The sequence below is a fragment of the Haliaeetus albicilla genome, chromosome 7 (genome assembly GCF_947461875.1).
Source record: "Haliaeetus albicilla chromosome 7, bHalAlb1.1, whole genome shotgun sequence".
Classification (NCBI taxonomy): Eukaryota; Metazoa; Chordata; class Aves; order Accipitriformes; family Accipitridae; genus Haliaeetus; species Haliaeetus albicilla.
The window spans coordinates 21,340,563-21,362,042 of record NC_091489.1 but is presented as its reverse complement, the minus strand read 5'-3'; the positions used below and the strand labels follow the sequence as shown (position 1 = coordinate 21,362,042).

Sequence of the window (21,480 nt, the reverse complement as noted above, 5' to 3'; positions counted from 1 at the left end):
ACCCTTCAGCCATGTCAAGCCTCCTATATGACTAACACTAGAATTCAAATCAATGTCCAGCATAAAGTACAAAGCAAAAGCAGCTGGCCCATCCGGTACAGCCTCCAGCCAAACTCGAGCTTGACTCAACAGAGATCACCTTGTTCTACGGCAGCAGGCACAGGGAGCAGTCTGTACGGGGTCTGACTTGCCAGAGACTTCAGGGATTATTCATGGGCTGGCTGGTCAGCATCCTACCCTGCTGCAGGAGCTGCCAGCCTGCTGTCCTTTCCCAAACGAGTATGCCTGACTGCAATCACTTCCCCTCATCAAATGTCTGAATATCATGACTGCTAAGATGCACCAACTGAAAGTGTGTTCTATGTGAAATATCCTAGAAGTAATTACCACTATTATACATATAATCGTTCTTAGTTCAATTGTGTTTGAAAATGTCAAAGTTTTATCTATTCATAAGGCACTATGAATGAGGAAAAAGCAAGATGTACAATACCAAAAGTAATTTCTATTTATTCTATTTAGCCTGTGATAATGCGTAGTATTTGCATACAGGACTACAGTTTTCTTTTTACATTAGTTCATGACATGAGCAAAATATATATATATTTTTTTTAAAGAGAATCTTGAAAGTTTGTTATGGGCTTTGCCTTAGAGGAAATAAAATTTTTCTTTAATTCAAAATTATGAAGACAGGGACGACAACAATATGCTGCATTCCTGTTATTGCAACATCTTTAAAAAAAGTCCAATAAGCATTGCAATACTGTGAAGCATGACCAGCAATTCTAAACTGTACTCGTATTCTGAGGCCACAAATGGTAAACAATTATATCTTATCTCTTACCAAAGACAGTTCTAATCTGAAGTTTACTGAAAACAAGTGATAAATGACGAAGGGAGAAGAAAACTTTCCATTCTAAGCATTTACTTCAACAGGCAGCTGATGAGCACAAGACCAGAACTAGAATCTGATGTGCAGGATACATAAACACAGATTGCCTGTTGCCTCATCTGAATCATAATGGAGAAAAGGAGCTCATCCTCACAGAAGTCTAGGATGGCATCCAGTGCCTCCATTTGTTAACTTATTCCACATAACAGTGGTTTAGTGCATTTCAAAAGCAATAAAAAACATGATACTTGCCTCTAAAATTAAGATGAGAATTTGTCTAGCCTATTGTGTGCTACTTTGACTATTGATGGGACTGTAGTCCACTGTAATATGCATATACTATACGGTGATGATGGGGTGATAAAACTTTTGCCAGCATGAGCTTGTAAGAGTCACATTACTTGTGAGCATGGAAGCAAAAAAAAAAAAGACAGAATGGTACACCCTAATCATCAGTGCAGATTTAAACCTCAGCACTTTTAAGCCTAGCTAGCTAGTGTCTATCAGATTGCAGATATGCCAATTGATTCACAGCTGATTATTGTCTGGCTCAGATTCCTAAGAATAATATAGTAAACAGGAGACTTCATGTTTGGGAAGAAGAAGGAAAATACACTCCGATGAGAGCTACCTAAACTTCCAAGTCTCTGAGGCACTTCAAGAACTTTGTGGAACCAGATCTCTGAACAACATAAATCTCTCATTCTTAACAAATAAGCAAAGAAGATTCAGTGTATCCCTTAAGGATGCCAAATTTTTGGGATGAAAAACAGTTGAAATATATTCTTGTTTAAGGAATATTTTTCCAAAGCTAACAAAAGGACATAGACCAGGAAAACAGTACTCACCAGAATGTCCCTTTGTCCCTGCTTTCTGTGTCTGTGAACCCAGATTCCAAAAACATGTCCTTGTAAATTCGACCAACCAGGCAGTACATATCTGAAGCTACTTGGTCTTCCTGTTCTACCAGGGGAATCATAATTTCTAGAGCTTTCTGTCTGTCTCCAGGCAGATTTCGCCTATTAAAAAAATAAAAATTTTGATTAAAAAACCCAATAAAGTTAACAAGAAAGTTTTTCATGACCATGTTTGAATATATATGTATGATTTTATCCATGTAAAAAGTGCCTCTAGACACAATGGATTATATTATATATCCACACTTTTTTCTCCCCCTTCCTTTCTCTTTTTTTTCCCCTTTTCTTAATATCATGGGACATCTTTATAAAAGCCTCAAAACATGTTTTCTCTCTCCCATGAAGCATCAGCTAGAGCAAAGCACTAACAACAGCAACAAGAGCCTCAAAAGAAATTCTTAGAAAGATCACTTGTTACTTTCTTACAAAATAGAAAGATACAAACCTCAGGTTTCATATCTAATATTTCTTTCATAGTAATTCATGCTTTAAAGGAAAAAAAGATTCCATCTTGTGTTTGTGGGGTTTTATATATCTATATGTATGTATGTATGTATATACACACACATTTTGATCATGAATGTGAAGCAAAAAACCCAAAATGTGTAAACCAGACTGAATTCCCATAATAGGGAAGGTTAGGAAGTGAAGCTGATAATATTAACAGGAGTACTTAAGACAAATAAACCACATAATTGCAAGCATTAGACACTTCCTGGTGACTCACAGTTTAGGTACATACATCGTTCAGTATCAAGAGTTTAGAATTTTTTACATATTTGTGTACTGAACAAGCAAATGACTCCTTTCTCAGCAAAAACTATTCTTCGGTGGTTTGGAAAGAGTATTATATTCTTTTGGAGAAATTGCTTGTAATATTTCAGTGGCTACAATTTGAATTGAGGAGAATATTTAAAAGTGTTTTTGTATCTGTCTTGCAAGCTTTGCACTGAAGAAGTTTGCAAGAGAAAGCTACCTCAGAAAGAAAAAAAAAAACCCCACATCAAAAGCCACAGCCATCTTAAAGCAGATACTATTTGATCAGAAGTTCAGTAGTGGATTTTTTCTTCCCCCTCTACAAGAACATATCAAAGTTTTGATGCATCTGCACAGGTAGTGTCAATGTCAAACCTGAGAGATCAGAGCTTGCGAGCTCTGAGCTCATGTATGCAGCTCCAGAAGGGAGTGATGTGGAAGAAAAGGTTTAAATCAAGCAGAATAGGTAACAAAGGATGAATGAGTACTTACATCATAACAAAAATAATTAAGAAAACAGAGCAAAAGCACTTGCTTGAGCAGACAGTATAAAATGCTTTCCTGAGCAAAAAAAAACCCCAGAGTGTGCAAGTCTATGTGCTGGGCCAACCTCTATTGTTGTCTCAGCCTGATGGGAAAGACAAATGAAACCCAGTGCTGTCTCTTCCCAACCTTCAGACCAGTCAGATTCTAACAAATTAGGAAAAGTCCCCTCAGACTACAGAGCTGCATTAGGCTCCCCAAGTACTTGTAGAGTGGCACAGCAAGGCTGGTGTACTCATTTGAGATGGACAATCCCAGGCCCCAGGGAGAGAAACCAAGTGCTCCTGGCTGAGCAAGTAACAGTCTCCTTCAGGTCTGTGTTACTTAGCTCCCCTGCCAACTGATCACTTGCCAGTTGTTGAAGGTTTGCTTCCTTTTGTTTTCTCTTCTCATATTGACCACTTAAGTAAAGGAACAAGGGTAAGTCTGCAGCTTCTTTGTTTTTCGGCTGACTTTCATTACAGAAGGGCAATTTTCAGAATGGTGTTTCAGGTGGATAACTCTTCCACATCTTGTATCAACTATCACTAATCCAGATCAAACCAATAGCTACCTGAACTTAATGAGAACAAAACCAGTAAGACAACAGTGTTTTGTAATACGAGCCATTTACACTTTGCTGTTCTCCAGAGACAGAGGTCCCCACTTTTCTTTCTGCTTACTCTTCCATCACCAATGCCCTCACACACTTTCTTGATTTAGGTCAGACTAATCCTGACTAATTGAGCCGCTCCATCCTTCCGTGCTCGTGACCTGGATTAGAAGCAAGAGGGACAGCTTCTTCCACAACAAACGTTCAGATGTGCAGAGTATTCCAGACCTGCCTTAGCTCAGGAAACATACTCTATATTCGCAATAAGGAGAAAGCTACAATTAACCCAGATAATTCCTTCCTAGCATACAGCATGGATTCCAGTGGAATGTACAATCTGGATAAGGGAGGGAGAGGAAAATCTGAACTCCTTTGGAGGTACTGTGTAGACCTTTTGTATGAAGATACCCTCAAAGGCTACATCTTAATAGTCACATCTATAAAAACAGACATTTCAGTCTGCAAGAAGTCTCAACAGAACCAATAAAGTATAAGAATCTGCCTGAAAAGATTGTACTGCAGTTCTGCAGATTTTTTAGTGCCCCAGTGAACTAGTCCAGTCCTGTTTTCAAAGGTGATTTTGTTTTAGAAAATGGTGACCCTGAGGTCTAAATAACTTCTTAAAAATCCAAGGTACGCCTAGTGACTTTTGTGAAGGCTACACAGAAGCGGCAGACACATGCTGGATTATTTAATCTGCAAAGCTCCACGTATTTCTGGCAAAGCAGGAACAAAAAGGGCACAATATTTATACCTTCATATACTTGGTACAAAGGAACAAGAAAGGATCTGGACATTTTATTCAGACAAAACAATGCCAGATAGCTGGTTTTTATGTTTGTTTTGTTTCAAAAACAGGTTTAGTTTTTCAGCTAATTACTTGTGACATATTTTGACATCACTTTGACATGACATGCAGTTTTGAGGCTCTTCAGCAAACCTGAATTACAATATTCAAATCTGTGAGAAGCAGAAAGATCTGTAGACATTTTCTATATTTGAGAATTTCAATGCTGACACCTGGTCTACTCCTCTAAATGTCAATAGCAAAATGTTCATTGTGATAACAGCAAGGAAGCAGAAATCCTCTGTAGTTTCCTCTAAAAAACTCCCCCTTTAGTGCCTTGCCCAATTGCCAGTATCCTAGAAAAAGAAAAATCTAGGCTTGGCTCTCATTTAACCCAAGAAAGTAGTGCATGCTGCTCCATGTGGCACATTTTGTGCATGTTATCAGAGAACATGAAAATTAGTTGTTTATTATTATTATAATAAAATCTTCTGATGGACACTTAATGAAAGTTCTCCTCCTGTCTCCTGACACTACCAGAACTCAGACTTGAATAAGATGATGTCTAAGTTAGCACAAATGCTGCAGCACTGCCACTCATACAGCAATGATAAAAGTGTATTTTATAGAGGTAAAATACTGCTAGGTATTTATTGCTCTGATTTAGGTACTGAAATGAAAAAAACGATGCAAACTTATGGAAAGACAAATCAAACACATTTAAGGAAAAGGAATGGAATTTGACAGTACAAGAGAAAGAAAGCTTAGATTGATCACTAAGCTCAGAGTCCCCAGAGTTGCTTCACTGAAAAACCCTAGACGTGCATATGAAGATTCCAGTAGGGAACTTCATCCCGGACTACCAAGCCTGTGAGAAGTCTACAGTTCTGATTTAGTGTTCAAGAGCAGAAGAAAGGGAGGATTCTTACCTGTTCAGCGCAAACGCATAATGAAACCTCACATGGTGGTGGGAAGCCAAGTCAAAAGTAGGCAGTTTTTCTAAAGTTTTCACCAATTTCACAATGGAATCATAATCCTTTCAAAAGAAGGGAATAATGAACTTTTATGTAGCTCTACCGAGGTATACCTATATAAACTCCTCTTTGAACTAAGCACCTCTTATTTCATACTAAGAAGTATTTTCAGTTCATTTTAAGTTTTATAGATTTTAGTTTCTTCAGTCTCAAACTGTAAACAGCCTGGCACTCATCAGAAATGTGAATATGCACACTATTTAGCAGGGACACACAATTTGGTCTCCTGTACTGCTTCAACATGGACCTGTAGAAATTTTAGTACATCTATGTCATGATTAAAGTTAGCTTCAGGGGCTGAATGCATATCAGAGTTCATATTGTACAGACATTACAATGCTAACTGCTTCTGAATTAAGGCATCCCAAAACTCTGAAGTAGGCATGAGCCACAAAAACACAATAAAATAATCTTTCAATACCACAGTTTTTAAAGTAGCTTACTCTCTGACATATTTAAAAACCAAACAAACAAAACCAAAATTGAAACCAAACCACCTCAAAATGTTTAAGGAACAACAGTTGAAATTCTGTCTAACAAAGTAAGCAATTACTTGCACCGTTCCAGAAGCCGAAATGCACATGAACATGTTATGTTTCCACAAAAAATGTCACAAGCATGGTGACAAAGAATACATACACGTATCAATAGCAGAATGCTACCATAGCCTTTAAGTAGGAGACACTACAGGCTATCACATAGTAATGCTGAGATGGAGAAGAGTTATTCTATGTTGTGTACTTTTTAGATGCTGTTATAAAATAACAGCACTTACCTGCTATGAACAGTCTAACTACAAAAAAAATTAAAAAGCATCAGTGAAGATACTGTAAAAGATTTTTACTAGTGTGCGTTATTTGTATAGTTTTTTAGCAAATATGTGCAAAATACACTAAAAATTTCACTGGGAATGTAATTTAATTTACTATGTTTTAGCTGGTCTTAGAGCATAGGATTCATACCTGGATGTCTCTGTAGGACAGCAGCAAGTTTATTACAATGTCAGCAGACAAGACTTCAACATTATCCACTCGCTGTCGAATCCTTGCCAGCTCTGCTGCAAGCTCTTTGCCTGTGTAGAGGTTACGGGCCTTCCTGATGTCGTTCAGAATGGATTCCCGGAAATACTGGCTGGAGATGAACAACTTCACGTCAGCAATTTGGGACAGGTCCCTTGCATTTGTTTTTCTGGCCTTGCAGCTCTCCCACAGTGTATATGTGGAACAATTACTGATAGAGCAGTGTCAATGGAGAGATTTGGTTGAGGTAAGTCATTCATTGTTAATTTGTCTCGACAGAAGACAAAGCATCACATCATCCTGAAGCAAGAGTCTGACATTTATATTGCCAGCAGGAATATATGAGTTTTAGACAGGGGTACAAAAAGACAACTCACCTTGAACTGGCCTGTGCCACCTTCAAGAGCTGAACAAATCGATCCACCAGAGGTAAGCATATAGGCCCAAGCAGCGACTCAAAACTGGGCTGCATTAGTTCTGTTAGTCCCTTCATAAAACTGCTATCACAGCAGTACACCTTGTTATGTGGAGTTATCATATAAGGAACAAATATGTAGTTACCAGTGCACATCTGTAAGGAAACAAGGTGCAATATTTAGGGCAGTTATGGTTTGACAAGCCTAAGCATAAAACAACTGCATATACTACCTGCAGAATTTCACCTGTTAAAGTCAAAGGGAGATCTGCTGCTTATTTCAGCAAAACCAAGGTTTTACCTATGAAGCTCCAGGGTTACATAAATTCAGTATGAAATACACCTGAAATGTATTCTTTCAGATTTCTGAACTTCTTCCTCTAAGACGAGTCTTTTTAGAAGCATCGTGTTGACCTTAAAATAGTCATTAGCTCAATGGCAAAACAATTCTGAGGGCACACTCTAGTCACCCCAAAGTGGCAGGCAGACTAAAGTGAAGCTGACGTACTCTTTTCAAGATGACTGATGTTCAGAAAAGAGCAAGCACTCTGCAATTTAGTATAGTTAGGCTCACAAATGTTGAAAACAATAACACAAGCTAGTCGCCTCACAACAGAAAAACTGTAGAGAAAAACTAATGAACTCATATGAACTGCAAAATTACTCAAATAGTTTAGCATAAAAAAGACAAATTAGATTCCCTGCTATGTAGCAAACTTTCTTGGCCAGTGGGACTTAAAACAGCACATGTTTCAGAATAACCACTTATGGAACACCTTAGCATTGCTAAACTGTATTGATTTCTATATATCAAAGTATGACAGATACTTCACCAAAAAAAAAAAAATCTTTTAAGTTTGTCTTCCAGGAAAGCAGGAGGCAAGATGTCTGGTGCCTGCGGCATGCGTGTGAGTACGGATTTATGCACATGGAAAGTCTGCTGAATATCTGTGGTTCTGAAGGGTCTTAACTATGAGACAGCACACCATCAAAATCAGGAGGAGTTCTGCCATTTGGCTCTCAAAGCTGACTCCACTACTGAAGTGGCCAGCAGCCCAGCATGAAAAGCCTTAAGGAAGCAATTCTTGAGACCCATCATTTTGGTGCCCCTAAATTACTTCCAAGGTTAATTACTTTCTGGTCAGTTTCTTCTGCTTTCCCAGAAGTCAATACAGCAATGAGGACATCACTTCAGAGTCTTCCCTGGCAAGCTGAGCTCCGTGCATTGAGAGAGCAGCGACTGAATAGTTTTCAAATGCACAATACCAGCTGTGTGCTTAAAACATGCGTTTTAACATGCATTATTAGATTTTAAAAACATGGAAGGATTGAGGTACTCTAGTCTGTATGAATGTATGTGTACAGTTATATCAGTAAACATATGTTTGGGTACAGATCAGAGATTGGCTATGAAGAGTGCAAGAATTTTATTTTTTTTTTTAATTACACCTATTATGCTATGACACTATAAGACCTCACTATAAAGGCAATCCCACTCACACTTCTGAGGGATACAGACAAACTGTAAAATTTAAAAGTAATTGATGCAGGCAATTACATTAGGTCCACTGAGCTCAACTAACCTAGAACTTGGTTGGAGATTATTGCATACACACACTTGCACAAGGATGAATTTAGTCTTCTGCCCCCAACAACTGCAAAATGTTACAGCTGAATAGCTTTTTCTGTGCATGACTGTAGCAATTCCAAAGGAAATTTGAGAACTGGGACGCGTATGACATTTTTAAGAAGCAATTAAGAAGTGTGATTCTAGAACCCAAACTGCTCATCTTTATGATGGAGAACTGAATAGACACTTCTACTCAAAAATATGCTACCATGTAAGGTGATCACACACTTTTAAGAGTGAATGGATGAACCTTTGACCTTGTTAAAACCTAATAAGCCCCACAGTCAAAAGCAGAGAGGAAGTTATGAATTTGCTGGAACTGGTTTCTGCAATTACAGGACAAGGGCAGTCGTGACTGGCACAGGAACCACTATTAAGCATAGGCAGACTATTCTCCAAATTTCCTTTTTTAAATAAAGGAGAAAAAGTTTGGGAAGTCAGAGCCAAGAGAAAGGGTGAAGTAGCTACAGATATCCTGGGGCAAGCATTTTACTTCCTAATGTTTATTCAGTGCATTAAAAATAAATTCAAGACTGCTTGCAGGAAGGCCTTCTCAGACCTCTGGCACACTGTTCCCAAAGCTCAAGTCGTAATTAAAAATCAGCTCTGAAAAAGGATGTTTCCAGCTTTTGAAATCCACAGAACCCAAAGTTTATCCTGGCATGATGGTCAGGCCACCTACAGAGACAGTACTGGAGTCTTCACAAATAATCCTACAAGCAGGAAAACTACTCTTCCTGCAGAGGCCAAGTGCCTGAGTCCATCACTGAGCAGGAGCTCTTATAAACTGATCCCAAGTGCACCTTCTGGAGGAAGTAGGTATCTATTTTGGTGGAACAAGAAAGCCAGCAAAAATTAGCTTACATGCATTTTTCCTGGTACCTGGGCAGGGCGGGGGGAAAGCTGGTTTATTACAGAGCCTGCTATGGAAGACATGCAGACCCAGTAGCCTTTGAAAGCAGTGGACTAGGAAGAACTTAACAGTAAAAGACAGGAGAAACCACTGTGTGGGAAGAAAACAGAAGAAAGTAAGATCAACTTGGTTCACAGGGCCCCCAGGGTTCTCAGGGAATTGTCTCAAGGTAGAATCTCACCTTGATCCTTGGTGGCAAGTACCATGGGAATACAGTAGCCTTTCCCTCAGCCAGGGCGTTAATTTGGTTGTTAACTTAACCTAGACAGTTACGTTTTGTGGGGAGCTCTGTATCTCTGAAACCTCTCAAATTTGGCTGAAATTCATCAGACAAACAGGCAGATACGGAAAGAGGGTGGAGGATGAAAAAAAAGTACAAGCTCTTAAGTTTCATTTCCTTAGGATATAGGCTTTAACAAAAAACAACAACAACAAAAAGACCAAACCAAAACAAAACCCCACAACCAAAAAAAAACACCTCACCAGAAAAAACCCACATGCAACAAAGTTAAGAAATACAAGAAATATTGACCTCAGTTTCACTTTACTAGCTAAAGAATACATTAGATACTGAACAGCTGAACCTGACAAAGGCAGATATACAGTAGCTCTGATGACAAAGAAGAAAAAAGGAATCAAAAGATATATATTATTTATTAAAGGTGGTAGTGGAAGAACGGTAACAGTGACGACAAGACTGCTCTTGTGTAATGAAGTCTATGGTCTCCCACTATGGAGAAACTTATTTTGTCACCATCACAAATTCTAATTACAAAGAGTCCAACCCCAGCTGCATTTGGGAAATGATTGGGATGGGAGCCCAAGAGGACCAGGCTGTGGGGGCTGCAGCTGAGGAGCTGCTCCAGTGTCAGACAGTTCTAAACCTTCTTCCCCACAACAGAGTGCATGACTTGCTTCTTTCCTCATTCCCAGGCTATGCAACCTCTGCCTCAGCCACTTTTACTTCCTTTCTCACCCTTCTTTGTCAAAATACAAGCTACACTAACTTAAGTCAGAAAGGATCAGGTGGTCTTTGACACATACTTCCTATCTGCTCACACATTGCTTTACGTTTTGACTTAGTGCACATTATTCCACTTGGAAGTTTAAATACATTCCTCTTATCCTATTAAAATCTGCCCCGTAAAACTCCATCCCAAGTCTGATTTCACAAAGTCTGATACTCTTTCCTAACGCTAATTAACTTCACTCTATATTCTAAGTTTGTTGAGCACCCAAGACAAAATTGCTGTTTTCCTTTGATCCATTCCTCTGACTTGCCATACTATGTACAATGAAAGTAACAGAATCAAGCCACTCAAGAAAAATGGGCAATTCTTGAAGAAGTAACACCTTAAATCCAATTGCAATATTCTCAGTTACATCAACACCCTCTAAAAAAACATGAGTAGCATAAAGGGTCTTCAAAAGTGGGTAGGAATAGACCCCCCCCCCCAACCAACAACAGGTGCTGGAAGTTTCATTTTCCAACCCTCTTTCTTTATAAATCCGTCATTATTTAAGGTTCAAAAGCTCAAACTACACTAGTGAAAGTTACAAAGTGACTGCAGGTGACCCGAGTTGAAAGCTGAAAGGCATTACTGAAAACATCAGGGGCTGGGACAGGCCATGAGTGTGCATGCAGATAGTTACTATGGTTCAGCCTGATGCACAAGAACTCAGGGTATTAGATAAGGTAAGCTTGGCCTGAGCTCTCAGGTCAGCTGAACTAGTTATATCTAAGAGATAAGAACATACATAACTTCCAAGGCTTTGGGTCAGCACACTCAGTACCTGGCAACATAAGGCCACCTTCTGAAAGACTATCTGTGCCATTTCATCAAATCCGTCAGACTAATCAGAAGGCAGAAGTACTGGCTGGAGCCAGCTACACATGCTTAAATGCTTACCACAAAGTGACAAAACCTATAATTCATTTTTGCAAATGTTTTAATTGGTTTATATTTTTCTAATGTCCCTTCCTCACTTACTGTGCAAAATTAAACAGTTCCAGAGTGTGTGTAATTTCAGTTTAAATACAGCCATAAGATTGTCTTAACGGCTCTACAGTTACAGAATTTAAGATTATGCTGCTCCTAGCTAGACCTACTGGTCACTGGAACATTAAGCACATCTTTCTTGTTTGATATCCTTTCTCAGCTTCTGAAAACAAATTAATATAGCACCTACTTGTATTTAAGTAGATAATAAAGATGCATTAAAGAGATAATAAAAATGCACAGCATATAGTTATATTTTAATGATCACAGTAAGAATATAAAACAGCTCTTCTTTCAATATCCTCCTCTAATACAGAACTGTTACTTGTAAAAGGGACATCTTTTTGGAACTTCAATTTGGAGACCATGTCTTCTTAGAAAGAACATCATGCAATAAGGTGAACACTATTCTCTCCCCCGCAAATACATCTGACATAGTACAGAAGATTTTCCTCTGAAAGTTGTACAGATTAAGACGACATGGTGCTATACAAATGAGCATTTGAGTTCTGCCCAATTAATTCTCAGATCTTGAATTTTACTTCAAAAGGAAGGAGAAAATCTGCAAAATCCCAGGGAGCCAATGGTGTGCAGTCCTCTTGATTCCCTGAGGCTCTTCACGAACACTGCTCTGTTGGAATCATTTAACAGTCAAATATCCACAAACAGAAGAAAGCTGCCTTCAAAGACAAGAAGTGTCAAAGAAAACAAAAATCTCCCAAAACAAAATCATGATGTTTTACTCGGTGGGAGAATCTAGCAGAATCCCATCTACTTGCCTAAGCTTCATGTCAGCATCCCATGTAACTCTTTTTTTTTTTTAATAAATAAAATCAGCTGAGGTAATAAAAATAGCAGTATCACTCACAAGTAGGAACTGTTCTTCCTGCTGACTCTCCTTTAATTAAGATCAGCTGTTTTGCATTTCTCCTACTAGTTCTTTTGAGAAATATCTGCTCTTATTTCAATTCTTCTGATGAGATTTTTCTTAGAGGTAATTCTGACTGCACATGGTGTTACACGTAGCAGATGGCAAAATCCTAAACCAAGTTATGAAATCTATTCCCTCCATCCCCCAAACACACCGTAAATCAATATGTGCTGATGTTTTAATGAATACAGACTCAGTTTGGGTTTACTTCAAGTCCCACTCACATGAATGACAGCCTTGCTACTGATTTGAGAAGGAACATAAGTAAGCCTCGCACCTCAAATGAACTGAAGCACGGAGACTGGGTCTACTGTTTTAAATACTTCATTTTCTTTGGAAATATATTCTTTCTTTACCTGCCCAGCAATAACATTCTATTGCAGCCATGCCACATCCTAAATGGTTGTTAAAAAAAAAAAAAAAATCAGCACACACTCTATATGGTCCTTTCATCATATTCACATAGGAAAAAAAGTTCTAACTTTTTTCCAAGGAAACTATGTGCCAAATATATTAGTCAAAGAATTCAAAAAATGAAAGAACGAGCAAGAGAGAGTGGTGTATCATAAATACATACCACAGTTGTCATCATAATGAAATATTTACTGAAGGTTACTACATAGCATTTTTACAAACTTGGATACCAAAAATCAAACTGCCCCTGAATCATTTGTCAGCTGCATGAGGAGTATCAAAAATATTTCCCCCTATTTCCACAGGGAAAGAGACAAATAGCTAAACATATCCTATGGGATCTACAGTCTTCTAGCAGTACCTATATAGAGGCTCCAAGCTTGCTGACGCCTCTGGCATGCCTCATCCAGGGTCACTCAGAAAAGGAAAACACTGTTAAGAGTCCCCAGCCATACAACATTAACCCTGTTGCTTAATCACTGATGCCTGCGAGTCAGCTGCCCAGCAGAACGGTTCCCATGGCCTTGCAATCCCTCCTCCGATCAGGCCACCAGCTGTACCACGGTCTCACACCCCGGCAGCTCCCCAGGCTACCCATCACCCCAACCTGGTGCAAGCAAGCAGCCTGAACTGAAAGGTGAGCACTGTGTCGAGGTGTTACTGCAATTGGTTGTAAACCACATGTATAATGCATGCACATTAGACTTCCTCAGATTCAGCAAGAAGCGAAATTTTAAAAAAATTGAATAAATGGCCATTTGGAACCTGACCTGCAGCTTTTCTCCAAAGCTGTTAAAACTCAAACCAGGGAGAATTAGGATGAAATAAAAACTGGTGAACTAAAACAAGCAAAGTACAGCCACGAACTGTAACCTTTATACCAACATCTCCTTGTGACTGAAACTCTACTAGTAATTTCTAGAATGCCTCTGCTGCTTGGTTGACCTCAAAAATCAGATAAAAGAAAAAACTAAACTTAAGCTTTCAAATATCAAAGTAACTGCCTCCTGTTGAAATGTCACTCCCTGTAAAAAAGTATGAGTTTGGCATTACTGCAGCATTTGGAAGAGGTCCAACTAAATAGCTATAAAACCACATATAACAGGAAATGAGCCTATGTTATCTTGCACTGCTCTGCCCTGACAGGCTCCAGGCAGCTTATCCTAGCTATGCAACATTGTATTGACTATTATTAGGAAGCACAAAAATCCAATCAGAACAAAGAACAAAACAATTGGTAATGTTTGTTTGTTTTTTCTCCCCACCAGTTTTAGGGATACAAGGTTCAGGAAAAGCAAACACAACGCATTTCAGTTAGACAGATATATATAGATACACACACACATGCACTTGTTTTGCAGCCTTTTTAATCCCCTGGTGCCAGGGATACCATTGTCCTGTTACAGCTGATGTTTGCATGCTATTAAAAAACATGTTCTAGAACAACAGGGCTAAACTGGTTTATTCATATGTGAATTTCATTTTTGCATATTTGCAACCTCACATAATCATTCATATTACTATTTTGGTAAGGGTGGGCATCAGTCACAGGCTCTCAAGAACAGCACCTTCGTCATACCCATTTATCCAAGAGTCTTACAATTTATGAAGAAACATGATTTTCATGAAGCAGGAATTATATTCAATAGTTAGGCATGTGCCAACATTGTGAAAAGTCTACTTCCAGGTAATTTGGCTGACATCATGCCAAAAAATGAGGAAAAAGGAGAAAAAAAAAAAAATCAGCTGCGGAGTTGCTAAGCCAGTTCCACTGACTTCTCTGTTCTAATCCCTGGGAAAATACTTCCTCCCAGAAAAGATGTTATGTGGGTGTGCCTGAAAACATCTAAAACTCTCAAGGAACACGTTCTTTTTGTGGCATACATTGAAACATTTCTAAAAGTGATAAAAGACAGTTTTGCAGCCACCTATCCAAATTTAAATGGAAAACAGAACAATCCTTTCTCAAACAGGTGAAGGCCAAGTTATCACACCTCTTCTTGAGCTTCAGGGACTGCCATTTAAAAACAGGTCAAGAGAACAACTCCCCTTTATTGTACTGTACCAGTCATCTCCTGCTGGTTTCCTGCTAACAGAGCTCTTCCCCATACCTTCCCAGGGACATTACATTAGTCACACATCATTTTCCCTAGATCCTGGGTGACCAGAACAAAAATACAGAATGCAATACATTCATTTACATGAAAGGCCTTACTGTTCTCCTTCATTTTGTGTAAAGGCCTAACTGATCACTTACCCACTTTCATTAGAGAAGGGCAAGAGATTTTTAGTCTAGCACATCATTCACAGCATTCTGTGAGTCTCTGAAAAACACTTTTTGGTTAAGAGCTGTACAGAAACTCTAAATGGAACCCTCTGCTTTTTTTTTTTTTTTAATTAAAAAAAAAGTAACTTAAAATGCAGCATTCGGGCCAAAGCTTAAACTGGTTTTGAAGCCATCTTTAGAAACTCTATCAGCTATAGTAGGTAACTGCATCCTTTTCAAAGAATCATGTTTCATACTGGCAGAAGTCAGTACTTAATCCATGAATTTCACTGTTAAATAAAAAAGTAAAACCAGGAATACTGCAGGTTTTATGGCAGTTTTAACACTGTGGGAAATAAAACCTGACCAATTTCTAAAATTAAATAATTCATATGACCCTTAGAAAACTTTATTCAAATATGTTGAATTGTACAGCACATACATAGCACCTCAGGGTATCTGCACACCACTGACTAACCACTATAAAATTATATCTTAGCATATATGCTACCAGTAAGTCCCAAAGCGAAGCCAAGAACAACTCAACATGCCAGATATATATTCTGACATGACTGGCCCTGCTGCTCCAGCACAAACCACATTGAGAAAGCACTGTTCTCACAGTCAGAGGTCTGCCTCCCTTGAACTTGGGAGTGAAAAAGAGAAGAGGGATTTGCAAGGCCAACCTCAGAAACCAGAGGCATGCCAGGTGCAGAAACCTACAGTTTAATGACTGACAGTCACAGACTACTGGGATCTGCACTGCACTAGGACTAACAGGCTCCAGGACTCAACTTCCAGAAATAAATACACACACACTCTTTCTTTTTAAATATATATATTTTCATAGCTGTAGCTAAGGGTTTCTAAAATGGGCATCAGTTTCCAAATAACTCTCCTTTTCAAAAGAGTATTTTTTAAAAACACTGAAGAACACTGTACAGAAAAAGGCTACAGAAAAAAAACCCCACAGGATGACAGATGTAAATAGTGTGCAAAAAAATACGACAGACAAGTAAAGGCAACAAGGAAAATACCACTGATAGATGGAGGCAAGGTAAGAAGTGAGCCTGGAACCTAGCAACAAAGTGATATACACAGATTTGCTGCTAGGATTTCCAGAATTCTGCATCTAACTCTGTAAAATATAGTAGGAGAGTGTTAAATGATTCAAGTGGAAAGCATAAGATAAACAACATTAAATGGAAGAGAAGTTTGGAATGCCTGGAATTCAACTGGCACCCAGAAGTCATACTTACATTATTCTTCTGGCAAATAATTTCCTGGAATAAAAAAAAAGAGAAAAAAATTAATGTTGATAGCACTGAACAACAACTAGGAAAGATACCTGATCAGCATGACTTGCTAATATTAATGTTTACAGCCACATGACAAGAAAAGGCTAGTTGGTAGATGTTTTCTATGCTTGTCAAATCAATATAAATCAGGTATTGTCTCAGGAGAGACAAAACAACTATGGAACCAAGTAGATACATACATCCTATATATACACACAGGAGCATATGTAGTGTGTGTATCTGTATATACATATATACATGCATACATGTACATACCCCTCCCTATATAAATTTTCCTAGAGGGATGCTGTTCAAAAGTTGACTATTAATACACATGCATTCATATTTGAGAAGTTAAATATTGTAAGTAACATTTTGCTGCCAGCAGAAGAAAATGTGACGAATAGTAAAAGCAGTATTTCTATGAGGTTTTAAAATATTCTGAAACTGGTTGAAATTCATGTTGCTCTAGTAAGCCTGATGCAAAGAATGTATCTTCACATTTTAAATGTAAAGTTTCAGAGAACAAGAAGCCAGAGCACACACAGATGAGAAGAGCTGGTGCTTGCACTCTAATCTGGGTGGTATAGCCCAAGTGCAAACCAGTTGTGGACAGTGATCTTGCTTTTAGGAAAATTTGTCAGCAAGTTCTGACCCCAGCAACTGATTACCCTGCCAGATTTATCAGACGGTGATGCTACCACTCTGCCACACTGGGACCGCTGAGCAGCTTCACCTACACCACAGCATTAAAAACAGTGTCAAACCAAGGCACCTCAAACTTCACAGGTTGCGCAAGTCAGGCTTCCATAAAACTGCTCTTCGCCCTCTTGAAGGGGCATGTTTCACCTGTGACTGCTGCTAGCTTTTGAAGTGTGGGACATAAATATGTTTATATACATAAGTATACAAACCTATACATGTACATATATATAATCATAGAACAGTTTGGGGTGGACAGGACCTTTAAAAATCACCTAGTTGAACTCCCTGGCATAAGTATTGAACTTCCAATACTTTCACTAGATCAGGTTGCTCAAAGCCGCATCCACCCTGATCTGAACGTTCATTCAGAGGAATATTCCACCAGCAAAAGTTTACCTACATGGCTTTGTACCCCAGTTAAATCATATGCTGCAGTATTGTATTTCCTGCATTTCTATGACCATTTGCAGTTTTTGAATCCACCACCTTCTATACAAGATTAAAATGGCCCACACACTCCCGCATTGCTTCTACTCTCTCTGGTGGTTGTAACAAATACAGGAACAAACATAGCCTCAGAAGATGCCCAGGCATGCCCACAACTATTCTTTTCAGGCAGTCACTAAATAATATGGAAAGGGTCTTGCTCTCTGAAGACTTTTCTGCAAACTATCATAAGCAGAAACATGGCCTCAGCTCAAAGCTAAAGGAAACTCAAGGGATTCTTTCAGTGGGCACTGTACCAGTGGCAAATGGGACATCCAAGTTTCCCCATGCAGATTTGGGCTTCTACTGATGTCAGTGGGAACCCCGCACGTGACCCATTTGCAAAGTCCAGCTCCTAAACTAGTAAAAAGTTCTCCCAAGTGCCCAAGGAAGCCTGGTGTTTCACTCCAAGTGATTTTCAGTGGGAGTTGGGTATTTGGCTCCTTATCCTGTACAATGAAGTTCTGCTCTGCTTATACTGTAGATCATTGTACTTGCAAAATTGAATTCAAGCCACAGATAGGTTCTTTCATCATTAGCAGTTTTATTTTTAGGGCTTTTATCTGTATACATTTTGTGTTGCAAAAAGAAGGGAAATAATTGGATTGCAACCAGTCCAGTTGGCCAAGAAAATCTGGAGGATTCTTATCCCTCAGGAAGAAACTGATTTACTCAAGGTATGTCCCTCCCAATAGAGGGCCAAACTGCAAATAATGGGACAGAATCAAAACCAAATAACCTCCACTAGCCAGAAGCAGTGGAAGCAAACCCTTCATGAGAAGGAGCAGTGCCCAGAATGCAGTCTGGCTCACCAAGCTGCTTGCTTAAAATGCTTTTCATCAATGCCTAGAATGGAAGCGCAATAGCATAAAACACCTCCTCATCAGACCCAATGAATCTGAGGGAGGGAAAGTAATTGAAAAGACTGCCATCCAAAGTTGTCTGCCCTCCTCCACCCCCATGGAAGTTGCTAAACCTTTAGTAGAGTTGCAGGAGGAAGCAAGTATCAACTCCTTGGCTGACACAATTCACAGCCCCATAAATTATCTTAAACCACCATCCTGCCTTAAACCAACCTACCGTATCATGAACTGTAGCCCTGAGGACCAGGCACAAGTTTTATTTTTACTAACTCTGCTACACTGCTGGTAATCTCCAGCACAGCAATCCTGCAGGTACCTGATGTAAACAGCTGTAACTCAGCAAGACATACCAGAGGCCATCTGGGGCCCCATCAGTCTGGCAGAAAACTGCTATTTTACACAGGAGCTAAAAAACTTAAGGATTATTTCATTGTCCCGTACACACTACCATTCTCACCTGATTGTTATTACTGTAACAATTTACCCCAAACACCAGTAGCTCCCTTGAATGACAAAACCATGTATTTAATTTCTCATGTCAAATGTGTCAGACTTCTGTTTCCATAAAGAGCCATTTAACACCTAGGTATTTAACTGACTGTGATAGTCATCTAAATCTTTCTCTTGAGAAAACTAAACTGAGTTTTTCAGCATTTCACTGCAGACATGTTTTCCAGGCCTCAGAATATTTTTGCTATTCTTTTGTGAACCACAGGTGGCATCTGTATTTCCTATGGAAACAGAGAATCTCTTTCAAGAGTTGGACCAACTGTGACTTGCCCTCACCCCCCATTTTTCCACTCAGAGCTACCTTGAGTGACTGCAGAGACTCCGCGTTTGTATCACAGTAGAGAATAATGTTGTTAGCCATGCTGAAGCTCTCCCTGACTCCCAGATGGTAGAACAGGGAAGGCTGACGGAAGGCATCGCTCATCTCTACGACAGCAATATCTGCAGAAAGAAATGGAAAATTTATTGTCAATGCCACACATTTCTGACAGCCAAATACTTCTAGGCCATGCCTCTTCACACAATTTGCTTTGATAAGATGACCCAATTTTAAGTAGGAAATAAGAGATCTAGAGGGATTTCCCCATTTTAGCTGTTATGTCTGAAATTTGAATATAGTCAGCAGGAAGTGGTTTGATTTTTTTCTCTTTTCTTTCTTCCTTCCTTCCTCCCCCTTTCTTTTCTTTAAATGAGACCTTTATTTCCTCAGATAAAAACACCACTAATCAAGAAAAAGCAAAAAGTTCATTTAGTGCATTGGAGGATAAAATCTGGTTAATCTCCACATGATGACTGATGACCTTATAGAAAAAAAAGAAAAAATTACATTGGATATGTATTTTCACCCTCTGTGCAAGTTGCAATAAAAATTCATGCAATACATTTACATCACGGAAGAACATACTGTATAGATACTGTATTAGAAGTTTGGAAGAAAAGAGCTGTAAACTGAAAGAAAAGGAAAAGTAAAGTTCCAATATAAGTTACCATTCAGTTCTATTTTGATTCACATACGACTAGAAAGAAAAAGGCAAGGTACAGCAGAAGAGAAGGAAAGCCATAGAAACCCCCATATAAGTAAGAACTTTATTGTGCGGAGAATTCTGTTCACAATAATTTTTACCTGCATGAATAAAATGAAGCATATGCACAAATGCTCACAGAACAGGGAATATAGTCCACAATTTCTCTCAAAATGTGTGTTTCACTTGCCCAGACTCACACCAAAGTAAAACAAGAGGCAATTACAAAGTGGCAGCAGAAATAGTTAAGGCTTCTATTATAACAGGCAGCATATTTCTACTGCAAGAGGCTTGTGGGATCAAGAGAACAAAACAAGAAAACTGACTCATCTCCACCTCTCCTGCAAACACCCTTCTGTTTCTTCACCCAATTCAGTTTTTATCTTTCTTTCAGAATTTTTCTCCACCCCCCACCCCCCCAAGAGAAATGTACTTCTGTTAAGAGTAGAACAAAAAAAAGCAGCCTGGTTTCAAGTGCCTCTCCCTGCTTTCCCATTCCTACAGATGCTTTTATGACAGAAAAGACAGCAAGACAAGCTCTGTATGCAAAAAGCTTATGTACCCTCAAGTTTCTCTACACTAATTGACCTAATAAGAGATTCTACCTCAAACCACAATTTTTCACCTTGCCTATTTACTTAGATCATCAAAACTGTAATGAAGATATTCAATAAAAGAAAAGCCTTGTGGACATGCTCTCAACTGGGAAGGCAGTAAGGGTGTCTCTCCAACTTGTTGAAAAGTAACATCTTTGAGACATCTACTTTTCAGCCATACTTTACTGTAACTGGCCTACAGGCTTAGAAATTATTAAAAAGCTGAAAAAAGGATAGACACACATGGGGATGAACAGATAACATCTGCCTATACAAGCTTAGGCTCTTCAGGAAACAAGATTAAAAGAGGAGACTAACATGGTATAAAAAAAAAGGGAATTTTTTTCCCCCTCAAAAAACTAATATTAAAGAATGTTTTCTAAAAGTTTCATAATTTGTGTTCTAAGAAACTCCCTCTGTCCAATTTCACATAAATATCTGCAGTGTGGATTCCATCAAATACATTTTATTGAAGCAAAGAAGGCAGTGCATTGCTAAGACCACACATAAACTGACCTCCATTAATTTTAGGAAACAGACATCACAAAAGCCAAACAAGAATGACACTATTGGTACTATATTTTGTCTGGGTGAGATTAGGGCTTGTTTATTTTCTTTAGGAAGTTGCCATAATACAAGCTCTATTTTTAACTACTCTTACTCATATAAAAGTCTAGTCTTGAGCAACTGTAAATCTATGGTACATTTCTGTTACACTGACCAGGAGGAAAACTTGCACAACTTGCCATGACTTAATTCTCAAATCTTGCAAGATAACGTGCTCTCGTTAGAGTTGCAAAACTAATATTAAAAGAGAAATATTACTTTAAAAAGAAAAATAAAGTGATAGCGCTAGATCGAAGTCAGAATACAGAAAATACTTTAGAAACC

At 38.7% G+C, this 21,480-nt stretch overlaps 1 protein-coding gene across 2 annotated transcripts in view; it reads right to left on the bottom strand.

The window, feature by feature from the left end:
• The window catches only part of MAP3K5 (mitogen-activated protein kinase kinase kinase 5), a 109,002-nt gene that overhangs the window by 57,934 nt on the left and 29,588 nt on the right, over window positions 1–21,480 (bottom strand). For both annotated transcript variants that reach the window (XM_069787229.1, XM_069787230.1), the window contains exons 2-7: window positions 19,273–19,412; window positions 16,369–16,392; window positions 6,918–7,111; window positions 6,484–6,652; window positions 5,417–5,523; window positions 1,741–1,911 (exon numbers count right to left, since the gene is read on the bottom strand). In XM_069787229.1, the coding sequence (XP_069643330.1) occupies window positions 1,741–1,911; window positions 5,417–5,523; window positions 6,484–6,652; window positions 6,918–7,111; window positions 16,369–16,392; window positions 19,273–19,412 (805 nt within the window). The remainder of the gene's footprint in view (window positions 1–1,740; window positions 1,912–5,416; window positions 5,524–6,483; window positions 6,653–6,917; window positions 7,112–16,368; window positions 16,393–19,272; window positions 19,413–21,480) is intronic.